Source organism: Bos indicus x Bos taurus, chromosome 6 (genome assembly GCF_003369695.1).
Source record: "Bos indicus x Bos taurus breed Angus x Brahman F1 hybrid chromosome 6, Bos_hybrid_MaternalHap_v2.0, whole genome shotgun sequence".
Classification (NCBI taxonomy): Eukaryota; Metazoa; Chordata; class Mammalia; order Artiodactyla; family Bovidae; genus Bos; species Bos indicus x Bos taurus.
The window spans coordinates 20,006,326-20,026,570 of NC_040081.1; the positions used below are offsets into that span (position 1 = coordinate 20,006,326).

A 20,245-nucleotide genomic window follows, 5' to 3' on the forward strand; every position below is an offset into this window, starting at 1 on the left:
TGGATTAATGAGAGAAAATAATTTTAAGAATGCTTTTTATCTTATTTGACTCTTAAGCCTATGGTTTGTTTATTTAAAAGAATAGGCAATAATAATAAAAAGGTAAAGAGGAGTATTCACTTTTTTTAGGTTAGAGAACCATTGTGTGTAAACTTTTTTCTATAATTTTATGTTTTGTTTTTTTTTTAAATTCTGAGTATAGTTTGCACATCTAAACATTTGTTATAACAGAGACTCTGTTCTTGTCTTTCAGGTTTCATTTTCATTGAATAAAGGAAGTAATGAAGAAGGTATGGTATATGTTGGTTCTTAAGGAGCTAGATATGTAAATTTATTTGTTTACAGTAGTGAAGACCCAAAACAATACAATAGATTAAAAATGATATAAACTAAGTAAAGTACATTTTAAAATAGTTATTAAAACTTTCAGATGAAATCAGTTATTTTCTAATTTCAGACAATACATGTTTATTACTTTTAGTCTGGAAAGTAGTTTGTGCAGTGACTTTGTTGGTGAAGTTATCCAGCTAGTTCAGATAAATTTTAAGACTTCTAATGTCCGCGTTGGTGAAATTTTATTTATTATCTATCATTATTTTAATGAACCACTCATTTTATATTCTTACTATTTGTTTACTTGGCTGCATCGGGTCTTGGTTGCGGCACGCGGGATTTTGCTGTGATGCGTGGGCAGCGTGTGGGCTTGGGTGCCCTGCAGCGTGTGGGATCTTAGCTCCCCTGGTCCCGACCAGGGATAGAACCTGTGTCCCCTGCACTGGGAAGGCGGATACTTAACCACTGAACCACCAGGGAAGTCCCCACTCATTTTAACTGAAGATGTTAAAATCAAAATTTAAAGTAGAATTAAAAATAGAATTTTAAAATTACCGTTATTTAAAGCTGTTGTGAGAAAGAAAAATGTTCCGTAGTAAAAATTTCAAAATATGTATGTATCATCTGTCTTTTAAAATATTGCAAGGTTTTTTGTCTTTTTGTTTTAATATAAAATATTAGAATACTCAACTTGCAAGTTTGGAGGAAAAAATTAGAACTATTTACTGTGGGTCCAAGTTCTAAGATGTCTAGAAAGGAGCAAATCTATAGATAATAATGTCATGGGGAGGCAAGCTCTATTCCGTATAGGGGGAAGTAACATTGTTTCTTTGCAATACTATCCCATCTGGGCTATTTGACAGGCAGTCACATTTTACAGTACAGGGTTTGCCTAGACCTTTCATGCTGTAGCTAGGATACTTAACCTCAGTATTAATCAGTAAAGACTAAAGAACCCAGCAAGATGTATAAAATAAAGTGGGAGTCTCTAGAATATCAGACCTGAGCCAAATGAGAGAACTTAGAACAAGAGTTTAAAGGTGAGTGACTTTAAGTATAGAAATGTGTCACCCTAAGTTCTGATTGTTTTTATCTGTCTGAATACTTCTGGAAAGTCTAAATTTAATTTGTCTTCTCCTTTCTTCCCTCCTCCCTCCCTCTTCACCCCTTCCCTAACACCCTGCTTCCCCATTTTAAATACAGATCAAGTATGGCACTTCCTTGGCAAGTGATTAGAACATCTGAAGACCTGCCATCAGGATTCCAGTCTCTAAGAACGCCAGGATTCAGCCTCCCCCAAGTGCTAGAAACAGGCAGAATTTGCTAATTAACTTCCTGTTGAAACTTCTTTTTTTTTCTTCAAGCTTTTTGCAATATGCAATGTGTAAATAAACATTGACATTTTTGAATTAGTCGCCTTTGAATATTTATTGATATGAAAAGATTTTGTTGAATTTCATAGCAGAAGTTTAGAGGCACTGAGTTTTTTTTTTAATTAGTTTATTTTAATTGGAGGCTAATTACTTTACAATACTGTGGTGGTTTTGCCATACATCACCGTGAATCTGCCTCGGGTATACAGGTGTCCCCCTCCTGAACCCCTCTCCCACTGCGTTGTCCCAGTGCACCAGCTTTGAGTGCCCTGCTTCATGCATCAAACTTGCACTGGTCATCTGTTTGACCTATGGTAATATACATGTTTCAATGCTATTCTCTCATATCATCCTGCCTTTGTCTTCTCCCACATCATCCAAAAGTCTGTTTTTTACATCTGTGTCTCTTTTGCTGTCTTGCATATAGGGTCATTGTTACCATCTTTCTAAATTCCATATTGGTGTTTCTCTTTCTGACTTACTTCACTCTGTATACAATAGGCTGTAGTTTCATCCACCTCATTAGAACTGACTCAAATGCCTTCTTTTTTATAGCTGAGTAATATTCCATTGTGTATATATGTACCACAATGTCATCCATTCGTCTGCTGATAGACATCTATGTTGCTTCCATGTCCCAGCTATTATAAACAGAGAAACACTGAGTTTTGGCCAATCCTAATTTATATGCATGAAGGAACCCAATGGTTTTATTAGCTTTTATTTATAAGGGTTAATGTAAAAAGGATAAATGTAGTAAACTAATAAGATTTTTGTAGATACAATGGTTCTCATTTTTATACAGTGTTATGTCTTTTTGAGTCCACCATAGAGACTTATTTAGCCAACCGCTGTCCTCTTAGTCCTGTGTAAATGTGTTTACATTTATTAAGACTCTTTCCTATAATTACTTTGTAAATTCTAAACTCTGATTCTCATTGAGTCCTATCAGATTTACTTCTCATCTCTATGGTGATGACTCCCAAGTCTACATAAGAAACTCAGGTCTTTGTCCTGGCGTCTATTGGACATCTCTTTCAATGCTTTTGATTCCTCTTGTACGAAACTAAACTCATCCTCCCTTGTTCTTGAATTAACATTCTCCTAGTCACCCACGCAGGACCTTGATACCATATTGAATGGGCTTTCCTGGTGGCTCAGATGGTGAAGAATCTAAAGAATCTGCCTGCAGTGCCGGAGACCTGAGTTTGATCCCTGGTTTGGGAAGACCCCCTGGAAAAGGGAATGGCAACCCACTTCAGTATTCTTGCCTGGAGAATTCCATGGACAGAGGAGTCCAACGGCTACAGTGCATGGGGTCACAGCGAGTCGAACACAGCTGAGCAGCTACCACCTTCACACTTTCACTTTTCTCCTTTCTTTACTCAAGAAGACCATCTAAATGTTTCTTTATCCTCTTTTATTACTTTACACCCTCAACATACCCATTACCCCTTCATTTCACTTGGACCATTATAACAGCCATCTAGCTCTTCACCTCCAGACCCAGTGCCCTGCCTCATTCCCCTTGTTCCAGCCCAATTTCATGCCCTCTTGTCTCTTAACCAAGTTGTTGTCCTGCCCCTGGCTTTTCTTCCTCCAGATCATTTTCCACATTCCCCAAAAGTATTTTCCTAAAGCATAGATACTGCCTTAATGTTAGACTTTTCTCAAAATGCCTTTAGTGGCCTTTTGCATTCTTGAGAATAAAAATCCAGAGCGCTATCTTTCAGCTATGTCATGTTACTCCTCTCCAAGCACATCTTGTACTTTTCACACTCCCAGTACTGTGCTTCTATTGCCAGTTCTGTTTTTATGTTTTTCTCCTCTTTCTTTCTATTATCACTATGAACACATGGCATTTACATAATATGTTTTATGGTTTACATGGCACCACTACGATTATAGGTAGCTTTTCTTGAGCATCTGCTGTATGTTGTGCATGCATATGCCCTATAAGGTAGAGACTGCCCACTTCACATTGTGGCTCCGAGAAGTTCAATGACTTGACCGAGGTTGCACAGCTAGTAAGTTTCAGAGCCAGAAGTAGAATTCATGCATGGCTCTGAATGCTATGGCTTTTCCATCCTGCTGTGCATGCTGCTTGCCACCTACAGCCACCTTGTGATATGGGCAAAACCCAGAGCATGCCTGTTTTATAGATGAGTTTAAGTGATTAGCCCAAGTGAATAGTTCACTTGAGATGTCTTTGGAAATGTGTAAACCTCTGATGGACATCAAAGAATGTAAAGCGAGAATCTATTGTTTTTAATTTTGTATGTTATAACAACTTGATTTAAGTTAAGGAAATAATAATACATACAGAGAGATACAGGGAACAACCATTGATACAGTCCCTTGAACAGCATGAGTTTGAATTGTGTGGATCCAGTTTTATGCACCCTTTTTAAGTAGTAAATACTACATGATCTGCTCTGATACTTGGTTTAATCCATGGGTGTGAACTGCAGATACAGAAGAACCACATATACAGAGAGCGAACTGTAAGTTAAATACAAATTTTCAATTGTGAAGAGGGTCTGTGCTAAAGAATAACCTGAATTATCAAAGAATAGATTATTGGCTTGTAACATGTAGCATATTAATCTCCTAAGAGTTGGAGAAGAAGCCATGTCTGGTGGGCCTCTTGTAGAGTAACTCACACCTTGCGTTCAGCTCCCCTTCTCCTGGTGGTCAGTGGTACTTAGATGCTACTTGGTCAGTGAGTCTTGCTCACCACAGTACAGTTAATCACAGTTGCCTTCATAGTATAGGATTTTATGTAGTTATAATCTTAAATACATCATTTTGAATTTTATCTTTTCTTATAAGAATCTACATTGCCACATAGTCATTGTTATTACAGTGACAATTACATTTCAGTGAACATCTGTTTCATGCTGTTTGAGAGTATTTTCCAGACATATCTGGTTTTTGCCAGCCCATTCTCAAGGAACTAACTTTAACCTGAATAGATTTTACACTATATACTTATAAAGGAAAACTCCTGCAGGGATATGAAGGGGTAGAAAAAGAATGATTCATTTTTAAAAGTGCCTAAAACAAATTAGGAAACCCAAACCGACCCATGGATGGGATTTTAGGTAACACCCACAGCGAGTTCCATGGATATGAAAAAAATCAAGGGATGAACTGTCCAAGATTTATTTTTCTCAAACTACCTATTATTGCAAATATCTGAAACTTTTTATGAGCTTTTTTTTTCACTTACAGACTGAATCATTTTATATATGATACATTTCATATTGCTCCGTTATTCTGCAGAGGAAACTCACTGAATTTCATAGAATCCAGTCCTCCATCAAGGACTACATGCATTTTTAGCACTTTGTTTGCTCACCAATAGCAGCATTTGATGATTTGCTTCTGGGAATAAATCACTGCCTTGTCATAGGTACAGATGTCTTTTGTGACTGCTGATTTATTTTTATTACTTATTGTTGCCATCTTATTATACGGTGGATCACGTCTTTAAATTCTTGGGTCAGGTATGCTCTTTTCAGCCTCCTTACTATATTCTGTCCAAGGTGTATATTGGTGTTTGCCACTGGGGTCTGTGAAACACTTGCTCTGAAATCACTTAGAATACTTCTTAAAGTACAGATTTCTGACTTTCCCTAAAATCTGTTAAATCAGAATTTCTGGGGGTGAGGCCATAACCTTGTTTTCCGTACCCCCATCAGTCTTCTAAAATGTTAAGCTCATTGGTTTAGATGATACAGGGATAGATCACACTGGGAATTTCTTCATGTTAATGTTCTGTTTGAGGTTATCTTCACCCTAAGAAAGAGCAGAAGGAAAACTAGGTGTCTGCCTTCATAGTAGACTCATGTATAATATTATCACAACCTCCTGTTAGGAAAAAAATGAAAGGGAATAAAAGTTATATGAAGTTTAGTATTAAATACTAAATATAGTAATATTTAATATTAGTATTAAATATATGAAAATATTTTCCATTTCAAATCAGAAAAATCTATAAGTTTTTAAGATTTATAAGTTACCAAAGTTACTAGTTCCTTATTGCCAAATTCAGACTTAAATTGAAGAAAGTAGGGAAAACCACTAGACCATTCATGTATGACCTAAATCAAATCCCTTATGATTATACAGTGGAAGTGAGAAATAAATTTAAGGGACTAGATCTGATAGATAGAGTGCCTGATGAACTATGGACGGAGGTTCATGACATGGTACAGGAGACAGGGATCAAGACCATCCCCATGGAAAAGAAATGCAAAAAAGCAAAATGGCTGTCTGAGGAGGCCTTACAAATATCTGTGAAAAGAAGAGAAGCGAAAAGCAAAGGAGAAGAGGAAAGATATAAGCATCTGAATGCAGAGTTCCAAAGAATAGCAAGAAGAGGTAAGAAAGCCTTCCTCAGCAACCAATGCAAAGAAATAGAGGAAAACAACAGAACGGGAAAGACTAGAGATCTCTTCAAGAAAATTAGAGATACCAAGGGAACATTTCATGCAAAGATGGGCTCGATAAAGGACAGAAAATGTAGGGACCTAACAGAAGCAGGAGATATTAAGAAGAGATGGCAGGAATAAACGGAAGAACTGTACAAAAAAAGATCTTCACGACCAAGATAATCATAATGGTGTGATCACTAACCTAGAGCCAGACATCTGGAATGTGAAGTCAAAGGGGCCTTACAAAGCATCACTACAAACAAAGCTAGTGGAGGTGATGGAATTCCAGTTGAGCTATTTCTAATCCTGCAAGATGATGCTGTGAAAGTTCTGCCCTCAATATGCCAGCAAATTTGGGAAACTCAGCAGTGGCCACAGGACTGGAAAAGGTCAGTTTTCATTCCAATCCCAAAGAAAGGCAATCCCAAAGAATGCTCAAACTACTGCACAATTGCACTCATCTCACATGCTAGTAAAGTAATTCTCAAAATTCTCCAAGCCAGGCTTCAGCAATACGTGAACCATGAACTTCCTGATGTTCAAGCTGGTTTTAGAAAAGGCAGAGGAACCAGAGATCCAGTTGCCAACATCTGCTGGATCATCGAAAAAGCAAGAGAGTTCCAGAAAAATATCTATTTCTGCTTTATTGACTATGCCAAAGCCTTTGACTGTGCGGAGCACAATAAACTGTGGAAAATTCTTCAAGAGATGGGAATACCAAACCACCTGACATGCCTCTTGAGAAACCTGTATGCAGGTCAGGAAGCAACAGTTAAAACTGGACATGGAACAACAGACTGGTTCCAAATAGGAAAAGGAGTATGTCAAGGCTGTATATTGTCACCCTGCTTATTTAACTTCTATGCAGAGTACATCATGAGAAATGCTGGACTGGAAGAAGCACAAGCTGGAATAAAAATTGCTGGGAGAAATATCAATAAACTCAGATATGCAGATGACACCACCCTTATGCCAGAAAGTGAAGAGGAACTAAAAAGCCTCTTGATGAGAGTGAAAGTGGAGAGTGAAAAAGTTGGCTTAAAGCTCAACATTCAGAAAATGAAGATCATGGCATCTGGTCCCATCATTTCATGGGAAACAGTGGAAACAGTGTCAGACTTTATTTTTGGGGGCTCCAAAATCACTGCAGATGGTGACTGCAGCCATGAAATTAAAAGACACTTACTCCTTGGAAGAAAAGTTATGACCAACCTAGATAGCATATTGAAAAGCAGGGACATTACTTTGCCAACAAAGGTCCATCTAGTCAAGGCAATGGTTTTTCCAGTGGTCATGTATGGATGTGAGAGTTGGACTGTGAAGAAAGCTGAGCACCGAAGAATTGATGCTTTTGAACTGTGGTGCTGGAGAAGACTCCTGAGAGTCCCTTGGACTGCAAGGAGATCCAACCAGTCCATTCTAAAAGGAATGATGCTAAAGCTGAAACTCCAGTACTTTGGCCACCTCATGCGAAGAGTTGACTCATTGGAAAAGACTGATGCTGGGAGGGATTGGGGGCAGGAGGAGAAGGGGATGACAGAGGATGAGATGGCTGGATGGCATCACTGACTTGATGGACATGAGTCTTAGTGAATTCCAGGAGTTGGTGATGGACAGGGAGGCCTGGCGTGCTGCGATTCATGAGGTCTCAAAGAGTCGGACACGACTGAGCAACTGAACTGAAGTGAAAGTTACTAGAGTCCATAATAATTGGCCCACAGCCCCACACCTGGCTTCTGGCTTCCTAAGACACAGTGAGAGTGAAGCAGCTTCCTGATGCTACAGCCTGTAGGAGTCAGCAAAGAGTTGGCTCTGCTCTGATGGGAGGAGAGAAAACAGTGGTGGGAGCAGGAGACAGGAGAGCTCCGCGAAACATGCGAGTCCTTGTCAGTCAGGGGTCAGGGTTTCTGTGGCCTAGCTGACATTTAACCTATTTGTTGGAAACAAACTCCACTTCTCAGGTTATTCCCCACCTTAAAAGGAGCCAGGAGCCCAGTGCAGCCAGGACAGAAGGCATAAGCTGTTCTTTCCTTCAGTCAAAAAATATTGAGCTCTCTCTTGTCAGGTCCAAAGCGCAGCTGTCCTTTTCCTGAGCACCAAGACTCTCCAGGTGTCCTCATAGCCTGCGAGGGAAGCCGCCAGTGCTTCCTCTTCTCTATTCAGAATCCCTGACACAGAAAGGGCTCTGTCCTCTTTTTAAAGTACCTGGTTTGAATGGGTCCAATCAATGCAGAAAGATTCAGGGATTTGATGACATCCGTCCAGAATGCATCCCATTACTGTGATTTTGATTAGCCAACCCTCTGTTTTCAGACGTGCTTCCTCCTTTTTGCTATTTTAAACTTCACTCATTCAACAGTTATTTATTGACTCTCTATGAGTAAGGGCCATGTACTAGCCCAAGTTTTTAGGATATATCAGTGCAAAACTGACAAAAATCCCTGCCCTTGTGGATCTTGTATTCTGTGTGGGAAAGAAAGAGCATAAATATTGTAAGTAATTCTATAATATATAGAAGAGAATGAGGGAAGGGAGAATCAGAAATCCAGCTTTTATTCAGGGCTGCTGCTGCTGCTAAGTCGTGTCAGTCATATCTGACTCTGTGCGACCCCATAGATGGCAGCCCAACAGGCTTCTCTGTCCCTGGGATTCTCCAGGCAAGAATACGGGAGTGGGTTGCCATTTCCTTCTCCATTGCATGAAAGTGAAAAGTGAAAGTGAAGTTGCTCAGTCGTGTCCAACTCTTAGCAACCCCATGGACTGTAGCCTACCAGGCTCCTCGGTCCATGGGATTCTCCAGGCAAGAGTACTGGAGTGGGGTGCCATTTATTCAGGGCTAGGAATGTGAATTAGAGTTTTGAACTGAGGAAGTCAAAGACAGGCATCTTAGGAAGATGAAAGCCAGGAAAAGGGTTGAGAAGCAAAATCGGGGTGGGTCTCTGCGGGAACAGAACTGAGGCAAAGGAGACCCTCAGGACAAAGGCCCTAAGGTAGGAGTGTGACCAACTTGGAGGGACAGCAAGGAGGCTGTGTGGCTGGAGGGGAGAGTGAGTGCAGAGTGACAGAAGAGGCAGCAGGGAGGGCCTTGCATGGCCTTGTCAGCCAACAGGAGACTTGGCCTCTGGTTATGAATAAGGAGCCACAGGAGAGTCCTGAGTGGAGGACTGGGTTGCTGCCACTGCTAAGTTGAAAACAGATTGTGCTGGGTGGTGGAGAGGGTCGAGGGTTCATGTAGCACAAGGATGGAAACAGGAAGACCCCTTTATGAGATTTCTACAGTAGTCCAGTCAATTGCCAGGTTTTCCTTCTTTGAGCTCATTTTCTTAGTATAAATTCTATTAGATGGCATCATAGAATAAGGAACATTTTTTGCAAAAATATATTCTCATGAAAGTTTTTCCACTTACATTGCCAGCAGCTGTATTTGAGATTTTTAGTTTCTTCTTTACTATCCTTTCTAGGATAGGATATTTTGTTGTTGTTGCTACTATGATAGTTTTATATAAATAAATATATATCAGTTCAGTTCAGTTCAGTTGCTCAGTTGTGTCCGACTCTTTGCAACCCCATGAATTGCAGCACGCCAGGCCTCCTTGTCCATCACCTACTCCCAGAGTTTACTCGAACTCGTGCATCGAGTCGGTGATGCCATCCAGCCATCTTATCCTCTGTCGTCCCCTTCTCCTCCTGCCCCCATCCCTCCCAGCATCAGGGTCTTTTCCAATGAGTCAGCTCTTCACATGAGGTGGCCAAAGTACTGGAGTTTCAGCTTTAGCATCAGTCCTTCCAATGAACACCCAGGACTGATCTCCTTTAGAATGGACTGGTTGGATCTCCTTGCAGTCCAAGGGACTCTCAAGAGTCTTCTCCAACACCACAGTTCAAAAGCATCAATTCTTCAGCACTCAGCTTTCTTCACAGTCCAACTCTCACATCCATACATGGCCACTGGAAAAACCATAGCCTTGACTAGACAAACTTTTGTTGGCAAAGTAATGTCTCTGCTTTTGAATATGCTATCTAGGTTGGTCATAACTTTCCTTCCAAGGAGTAAGCGTCTTTTAATTTCATGGCTGCAGTCACCATCTGCAGTGATTTTGGAGCCCAAAAAAAGAAAGTCTGACACTGTTTCCTCATCTATTTCCCATGAAGTGATGGAACAAGAGCCCAGAAAAATAGTCTGACACTGTTTCCACTGTTTCCCCATCTATTTGCCATAAAGTGATGGGACCAGATGCCATGATCTTCATTTTCTGAATGTTGAGCTTTAAGCCAACTTTTTCACTCTCCTCTTTCACTTTCATCAAGAGACTTTTTAGTTCCTCTTCACTTTCTGCCATAAGGGTGGTGTCATCTGCATATCTGAGATTATTGATATTTCTCCCGGCAATCTTGATTCCAGCTTGTGCTTCTTCCAGCCCAGCGTTTCTCATGATGTACTCTGCATAGAAGTTAAATAAGCAGGGTGACAATATACAGCCTTGATGTACTCCTTTTCCTATTTGGAACCAGTCTGTTGTTCCATGTCCAGTTGTAACTGTTGCTTCCTGACCTACATATAGGTTTCTCAAGAGGCAGGCCAGGTGGTCTGGTATTCCCATCTCTTTCAGAATTTTCCACAGTTTATTGTGATCCACACAGTCAAAGCCTTTGGCATAGTCATATATATATATATATATATATATATATATATATATATATAGTATTTAATTACTTTTTCCCTACATTTTTCCTATAGTGTCTTTTGTGAATGTTGTCTTTTTTTTACTTTCCCTGTTTATTTACTGGATCTTAATGTTTTTAACAATTTGTATAATATCCATATTTTCAGATGCAAAATTTGGATCCTGAAGGCTGGATTCATGTGTAAATAGATTTACTCCCATTCAGAAATCTAAACCTGGGCCCTGAAAATATTTATCCTGAGCTAATGTGGAATGCATGGGTTAGTTGTACTAATTTTCCTGGTTTGAGGCAGGACTAGCTGTAGGACTATCCTTATTATGCTCCCTTATTACTGCTTTTTGTTCTCTGTTAAAAGTAAAAAATGAGGGGAGGAATGGAGAGTAAAAATGGAAAGTTAAATTTTTTAAAGGTAATACCTTAAATGAAAAACAGATAAAATAGTACAACCAGTACAGTTTTAAAAGAAACATTGGAAGAAGGACAAACAATGAGTTTACCCAATTAAAACAGCTAAAACTGGATGGCAGGTGTCCATCTGTGGCCCTCCACCAGAAGAATTCGGCAGTTGGCAAGGTCAGGGATTACTATCCTAAAGCATGGGTTCTCCCCAGTTGGGGAGTAGAACATGAAGCCTAGGATTCAGGCCAGAATCTCATGGGTTGGTCTCATTGCTGTGAACAAGTAGGCCAAAACAGCTCAGCCCACATGAAATCTGTAAGTAGCCTTTGCTGTTCTTCCCTGTCTAAGCCAACAGCAAGGCGGACAAAGCCCCGTGTTCAGGGCCCTTCCTGTGCCGGAAATGCCTCTAGGCGAGTGAATGGTGCGGGCAAATGTGGAGCAGAACCCGGGATGTTAACGCCAAGACTAATGCCCTTTCCCCTATATCTCCTTTCTTCTTGAGCTCTTTCTTATCCTCCAAGTTCAGCTCAGATGTTGCTTTTCCTGTGAAACCTTTCCCACTCTTGACATTGCAATCAATCATTTTCTCCTCAGGAAGAAGAGTATAGCACTATTGATTCATTCCTCCATTACAGGATTTCAGTCAGTCTGGCTTATATTAATATTAGAATCGCTCATACTGCCTCTGTTGCTGGATTATACTCACCAAGAGCGGAGACCGTGTCATGACAATTTTAGCATTTTTTTCATACATTAACAATTCATTTTGGTTGTATTAAACTGAAACAGCATCCTGTGAGGAAGACAGATACTCTGTGTCTCTCTCTCTCTTTTTTTTTTTTTTTTTTGTCTTTTACTTATTACATTAACTGAAGTTTAGAGGTTCCTGGAAATCATCTGAACTTGGTGTCCTATTATTGCATAGAAAGCATTTTGAGGGTGTCTTTCTGCTCTATTCCAAAGCCAGGTAGGATTTTTGACATGTAAGAATCTGTTCCTTTTAGGGATCTCTGAAAGAGGAGATTTAACATATCTAGCCTACATACCAGTGCTGTTGTTGTTGTTGTTACTTTATATTGGAGTATATTTGATTTACAATGTTGTGTTAGTTTCTTTTGTACAATGTAATGAATCAGCTATGCATATATCCACTCGTTTTTAGATTTTCCCACATAGAAGACCATTACAGAGTCTTCAGTTGCTTGTGGTATACAGTAGGTCCTTATTATCTATTTTATGTATAGTAATGTGTATATGTCAATCCCAGTCTCCCAGTTTATCCCTCCTGCCCCCCTACATACCAGTGCTTTTAATTTCACTTTATTTTTAATGTGTATGAACCTGATCAACTATACTCAGAAAACTCCTCATAAATCTTAAGGCATAAACTTAAGTATTAAATTTTATTTTTTTCTTCAAGCCGAATAATTCTTGCTTCCTAAAATTCTGTTCATCAGTGATATTTTTCTCGAAAATCCTTCTATTTTATTGGGGTTTTCTGTTTGCTTGCTATAGAGTCCTCAAGTGAAAACAGTAAGCATCTCTCTAGTGTTTAAAAAAAAAAATCACTTTTATGCATTCCATATACTTTTTTACTACAGCCTAGAATATTTTGTGCTTTCTGAAACAATGATTAGCTTTATTCATCTTTATGTTCCCAAGTGAATCTAAATGTTATAGAGAAAGTAAGATTTTCTGGGCATGATCTTATCTATTATTAGTATTTAAGGCATCTTGAGAGTTCTTACATGAGATTTCTCTAATGCCCCAGGGGAAAAAGTTCAACTTACATAAAGACAGTACCTTAATTGTGAAAATGCAAAGGCTGATCATCACATGTTTACTGCTGCTTTTTTTTTTTTTTAATGGAGTATGAGGCAAAAATAAACATGGAATACATCAAAATAAAAATAGGCTCAGGGCTCAAAGGCCAAAATTCTTGTCCCAGAGTGGCTTCTTACATGAGTTTTGGTTTAATTATTGATAATAATTTTCATATTTGAAACTTGACTTTCTGAGCTTAAAAGCAGATGTAATGTATTTTTATTTTCAGATTAGGAATACCATAAGAATATCATAAGAAGCACCGTGATGGAAAACCTAAATAATCTCGAAAGAGTGGTAGAACAAATAAGAGTAATATGCAGAGAGAAAGGAGAAAAAGGAATACAGATCTAATATAAATAGTTCAGTGAATCTAATATAAATACTTCAGTGGATAACTTCTTATTAAAAAAACAAAAACAAAAAACTTAAAACTCCACTTAACTCTAAACTACTGTATTTCAGAGACTATTTTCTCACAGAAAAGTTAGCTGTTCCTACTTTTCCCACAATATCAGATTTCCCTCCTCTGATTTCTCCTTTTCTTTCATTTTTGAAAACAATTTAAAATTCAATTTATTCATGAATACTTTAGAAGTTCTTGGTAGGCTTTCAAACCATAATTTGATTTTTACCAACATCCATCCCAGCCTCGATTCTTCTGCCCCTCAAAACAAGTCTTATAAATGTAATTTACAGTAGTGTTAATATTATCTGTAGTATAATATACCTAACTGCTTATGAACAGATATTCTGTAATTCAGAAATGTGCCGAAAGCACAATAGCTATAGACTATAGGCTGCTTTTGTGAATCTGACGAAAGATTTAGAATACAGAATATTTTGAACTGGAAAAAGTCTTGCCTGTGAGTTGAGATAAGGTGGGCCCAGAGAGGTTACTTGCTAAAGCCGCCCGGCCATGGAGAAGGGAAGACGGACCTGAGACTAGATCTTCTGAAGCCGCTCCTGTTGTGGTTTTGCTTCTGGTTTTTGTCATGCTTTTCTGTGTACTTTGCAGACTTTAGAGTTGAAAGGTAATCGTTGACCCTTTCCTGTGGTATGCATTGAAAAATAATGTGTGACTATGGAAATGAAAATATGATCAACTGAAAAAAAAAGCACAATGAGAGAGTTGTGAGTTAAGTTTTACTGGACGCCAAATGAGGACTGTATCCCAGGAGACAGCATCTCAAATATCTCTGAGAAACTCCTCCAGAGGGACGGGGAAAGTCAACATTATATATGCTCTTAGTGGAGGCGGGTACGTGCAGTCAGGCACACAGTAGAGCCTTGCTGATAATCACAAGGAGCAAATGTCACAAGTGATGCTTTCAGTGTGTTTCTGGATATGAGGGGATACAAGGGTTTGGCTCAAGAAATCTCCTCCTGGACTCAACAGAGTTAGAAAGTGAACTGTGGTTGCCGGAGTTGGGGGAGTCGGGCAGGGTGAGAAGGGGTAGTTAGGAAGTTTGGGGTGAACACGTACATACTGCTAGATTTAAAATGGATAACCAACAGAGATCTATTGTATAGCATATGGAACTCTGCTCAGTGTTACGTGCCAGCCTGGATGGGAGAGGGGTTTGGGAGAGAATGGATACACGTATGTGTCTGGCTCAGTCCCTTCGCTATTCACCTGAAACTATCCCAACATCGTTCATTGGCTATACCCCAACACAAAATAAAAAGTTCAAAAAATATAAAAAATAAAACCTGGTTGCTGTTTGAGTTGAAAGCTAAAAGAAAAAAGAAATCATCTCCTGAAAATACCTATCTGAAGACCTATTCTGCCATTTTTTTCCCCCAGAGCACATAAGGTCTCATTCTTTTTTTATTTTAATTTTATTATTATTTTTAATACCAAAAACATTTTGTATTGGGGTATAGCCAACTAACAATGTGATAGTTTCAGGTGAACAGTAAAGGAACTCAGCCATACATATACATGTTTCCATTCTTCCCCAAGCCCCTCTCCCATCCAGGCTGGCACATAACATTGAGCAGAGTTCCATGTGCTATATACAATAGGTTTTTGCTGGTCATCCATTTTAAATATAGCAGTGTGTACATGACCTCCCCAAAGTCCTGAACTATCCCTTCCCCCAGCAACCATGAGTTTGTTTTCTAAGTCTGTGAGTCTCTGTTTTGTACATTCATTTGTATCATTTCTTTTTAGATTCCACATATAAGGGATGTCATATATTTCTCCTTCTTTGCCTGGCTTACTTCACTCAGTATGACACTCTAGGTCCATCCATGTTGTGGCAAATGGCCTTGTTTCCAAATGCCTCATTCTTGATCTCCATCCTGAACTCCTTTCATCGGGTGTTGAAGGTCAGCAGCTGCAGCGGCTCACGATTTAATCCTTATAGAGGTCGATGGCAAGTGCAATTTGTAATTGGCAGTATACATCAATTTGTACTTCTGTAGTGTAAATTTTTTCCCAATTAATAGCTCTTAAAAATGTTTGTGCTTATAATACAAAACAGTATTCTTTATATGGAGATTTCTTTTTTGTAATTGAACTTTTTGGTAGGCTCTCAAACCGTAGTTTGATTTTTTTCCACTGCCCAGTCTGATAATATTTCTTGTAATGTGGCTTAACACTTTAAATTGAAAAATAGTACTTCTGATTGACTTATAGCAACTTTACCTGGGTGGGGGGCAAAATTATGTCTAATTTTTGTATGCACATCTGACAATATGCTTTTTGTTCATCTTTGATGTGTTTCCCTCTTGTGACTCCCAGCATCCTGTGCTGGGAACAGGAGAAAGATGAATGAAAATCTGTGGCTGTTCTCCCCTTAATGCTTGCATTAGACAGTGAAAGTGTGGATCAGTCTTAAGTTTTTCATGATGTGTTACTATGTTGAGCAAGTGGGAGGAACACAAACCACCATGCTATTAAAAATACATCTTTTTGCTCACATCTGTTTGGGTAGCTGTTTTCCCATGGTATAAAACAAAAAGTGCAACAAATTAGGTTTGCCACTCCTTAGTGCTTTTTTCCAATGTGCATTGAATGAAAGATTTAAAACAGAGATGGAATTCCAAAGAAAACAGGTGGTGTGAGAGCTGGACTTGATGTTGGCCAGATCCTTTGTGGCACAGATTCACTCTCTCTAAGCAACTGTCTGTCCCATGAAAGCTTTTAGCAACTGATTACAAGGAACATGACATATGATGAGTGTTGAGAGTTGACCTCATGGTTGGACACTTTGGGAGGACTGTGAGAAAGGATTATTTGCTGATACCTACATGTACATGAAAAATTATCCACTTTATAATGTAATTTTGAGTTAGATTAGTGCTTATTTCTTTGGAAAAGGAGATACATTTTATATTCAGATGGCATTTGGCTTTCTACCTTTGTTTCTCCCCTAGGAGGGATGATCTAACTGGCAAACATGATTATACTTGACTATGCATGCCCATCTGTGAGTATGGTTAGGGTGATGCCTTTTGAAGAAAAAAGGGTAAAACAATGAGTCTTTGTTTATTTTCTTCACAAACTGAAATATGGCAAATGCTTTACATAGAACATAAATCTTCGATGACAAGATCAGTCTAAAAATTATGTTCCCAAGAAAATAGTTCATAGAAACAATTCTCTTTCTGTAATTTGTGAAAATAGGAGTACAACAACTTCACATACAAAGAAATAAGGTTATCATCAGGTGGTGGGTGCCACTTTGGCTTTTTACTGTCACCGAGAATATGGTCATTAACACCAAAATTGTGACAGTCTCATAAGAAGAGATAATTACTTTATTACAATTGATAATTAATAGACTATCTGGCAACCTGCTTTGCATTTCACTTGGGATTAATTAGTTAATTTCAGATCATAAAGAGACTTTCCCCTACTATTCTTATTAATCTTATGAACTAATATGTTATATTTTTACATTTTGAAATTCATTTATTAATTTTTTCAGTTCTAGTATTTGCTTTTTTCAATTTTTATTTTATATTGGAGTCATGAAAAGCATAGGAGATACAAAGGAATGCATGATTTAAAGGGAACATAAACTAATATACTTAACTGCCTAAAAAATACCAACTATGGAGAACTGTAGAGATTTTAACCTACAACTGTCAAGGAACATAATCCTGGAAGTGCCAATAGTTTGGGTTTCTCAGGCTTGAAATTCTCCAGGCCAGAATACTGGAGTGGGTAGCTGTTCTCTTCTCCAGGGCATCTTCGCAACCCAGGGATCAAACCCAGGTCTCCCACATTGCAGGCGGATTCTTTACCAGCTGAGCCACAAGGGAAGCCCAGGAATACTGGAGTGGGTAGCCTATCCCATTTTCAGCGGATCTTCATGACCCGGGAATTAAACTGCGGTCTCCTGCATTGCAGGTGGATTCTTTACCAACTGAGCTATCAGGGAAGCCCTGTCAGGGATGAGTGAGGAATTTGAGGTGGCAGCATGTGACAATATTGAACCCATTTTTCTGTTCCCAGGTAAAAGGTTAAGTCTGGAGGTGACCGGAGCTACTGTGTTCTAATGACCACTTAGTCATAGTTGGTCAATCCTAGGTGAGCACCTTACTCTTTCCCTTGACTGGACCCACAGTCAAAATTGATTCATTCAAGACCCAAGCCTAAGCTGAGCCAATCCAGATCCTTTCTTAGAGACTTGGAATTGAGATCCAGACACTGGAGCCTAGTCTCCGTGGTCTCTGTGATGAAAGAGATGTAAATTCGGTTTGCACAAAAGAAAATGAAACAGACACAAAAAGAAAACAAAACAGGCAAAAGAAGAAAAGGTCACATCTTTTGAGTCCCTTTTCTCAGGGCTTCCTAAGGCACAGCTTCATTCTTGTCTGGGATCCTTCAATATCTTTTACCGTTTTATACTGATTCACTTTAGGTTTCTATTACTTGCTGCTGCTGCTGCTAAGTAGCTTCAGTCGTGTCCGACTCTGTGCGGACCCCATAGACGGCAGCCCACCTAATCCTAAGAAGCCACATGCAGATGATAATTGCAGGTATTTGGAGTGAATGAACCCCCTAAGGAAACAGGAAGAAGCCATGCAGGGAGCAGTAAAGGTGCAGTGGCAAGATCAAAGCTGACATAGTTGTGGGTGCGGCGGAGCCAGGGCAGGGATGGAGGGGAAGGTGGACAAAAAAGCCAAATGCCACAGAGCGGTCAAGGAGAATAAGAGAGGAGGGAAGTCCATTTGCCTTAGTTTTTCATTTTAATTAAGGTTTTTAATTAAAATTCAAGTTTTTCAAGTTACCACGGGTGGGTAACTTTAAAGCTGTCTATCATTCTCAACAGATTATTGTTGTTGTTTTGTCTCTAAGTCACGTCTGACTCTCTTGTGACCCCGTGGACTGTGGCCCGCCAGGCTCCTCTGTCCATAGGATTTCCCAGGCAAGAATACTGGAGTGAGTTGCCATTCCTCCTCCAGGGGATCTTCCCAACCCAGGCATTAAACCTGAGTTTCCTGCGTTGGTAGGCAGGTTCTTTACCACTGAGCCACCAGGGAAGCCCTCTCAACAGATTACCTGTAACGAAACCTCTAGGTTAAAACTATTTTGAGGCTCAGCAAATACTATTTCCTTCTTTAGAAGCTTCCCTAGCACACATGTTGAATATATACACATTTAATTTAGAATTGTTGGGAAAATGGATTGACTGCATTACCTCTATGTTGGTTATGGTTTAAAATGATCTGATCTTTAACAAGGTTACTGATTATGGCTGAGTTACTCAGTCTTAGTCTTACTGAGAGTGACATCATTGTGGCCACTATAACAGGCAGGAGAAGACAGGGTATTTCAGGCAGCTTCAGGAGGAATAGAATGGAGACCATCACAAAACAGAGCAGCTCCTGATGAGAAGTACTTGTGATCTGGAAGAACGATGATGACCAGAGACAGGCTTCTCTGAGAATCAAGAAAGACCCAGAATAGGCCCACTGAGTATATCAGAGCTTTTGGCATCTGAATAACACAGTAGCAGAGAGTCTACTTTTTTCAACATTGAAACTTGACTTAGAAAGAAGAGTGAATCCCCTTATAAAGGTAAGGCTGAGTAAAGGTCAGCATAAACACATACAATACCTGAGAAACATACGATACCTCTCTTTTAACTCCTTTTGCTTTTTGTGTTATTGCATGGTTCCATGTCTTTGTGTTTGACAAGGAAATTGATTTGTTTTGAAGTGTGTGTGTGTGTTAGGATAATTAGTAGGTTTTTGCTTGCCCAGATTTACGTTCCTACAGGCCTAAATCATTGCCTTTTCCACTAGCCAAAAAAGACACACAAGCCTTCTAGAATCACTGAGTGATGGTCTAGAGGAAAAAAAATTCAAAGATCTCCACTAATAGTTCCAGAGGTATCTCAGGTGCCTTTGAGTCTTAGCCCTGGTCAGAAGGGAGAAAATGCAATCTTGGATTTCCCTGTCACGCATCTGGGACCTATTAGCACCGAAGACAGAGGCACACGACCTTTAAGTGCTCGTGAAAGATATAAGTTACTGTCGGAACTGCATGTCTCCTACTGACTGGCATCACTCTCAGGACAAAAGACCTCGTTGCCTTGATCCCGAGCTTCTTTATCTCTTGCTTTGGGTCCCTAAATTAGGTATGAAGAAAACTCCCAAAATCTTCTGCCAAAGAAGTAATGGGTGTGTATTTACCCACTTCCAGGCAGATGCAAAGCTGGTCCTATCCTGGCATTGGCCCTCCTGTTATCATCTGGGTTTTTGATTGCATATGGCCTATACTTGTCAACACTCGTGCTAAGGATGTGACCATGAGCTTGTCACCTAAAAAGCTAAGTAGTTACCAGATTGAGAATTGTTTAAAGAAGTAACTGGAAGCACTGAAAGTTTTTAGCATCTGACATAGGTGAACTTCCTGATGTTGAAGCTGGTTTTAGAAAAGGCAGAGGAACCAGAGGTCAAATTGCCAACATCCGCTTGGTCATGGAAAAAGCAAGAGAGTTCCAGAAAAACATCTATTTCTGCTTTATTGACTATGTCAAAGCCTTTGACTGTGTGGATCACAATAAATGTGGAAAATCCTGAAAGAGATGGGAATACCAGACCACCTGACCTGCCTCTTGAGAAATCTGTGTGCAGGTCAGGAAGCAACAGTTAGAACTGGACGTGGAACAACACACTGGTTCCAAATAGGAAAAGGAGTACATCAAGGCTGTATATTGTCACCCTGCT

The 20,245-nt window shown here is 39.4% G+C and overlaps 1 protein-coding gene across 3 annotated transcripts in view; it reads left to right on the top strand.

The window, feature by feature from the left end:
- PPA2 (pyrophosphatase (inorganic) 2) overlaps window positions 1-1,745 on the top strand; it is a 98,134-nt gene extending 96,389 nt beyond the window's left edge. For all 3 annotated transcript variants that reach the window (XM_027543913.1, XM_027543912.1, XM_027543914.1), the window contains 2 exons: window positions 254-290; window positions 1,537-1,745. In XM_027543913.1, coding sequence (XP_027399714.1) covers window positions 254-290; window positions 1,537-1,565 — 66 coding nt within the window. In that variant the 3' untranslated portion in view covers window positions 1,566-1,745. The remainder of the gene's footprint in view (window positions 1-253; window positions 291-1,536) is intronic.
- The last annotated feature ends 18,500 nt before the right edge of the window (window positions 1,746-20,245 follow it).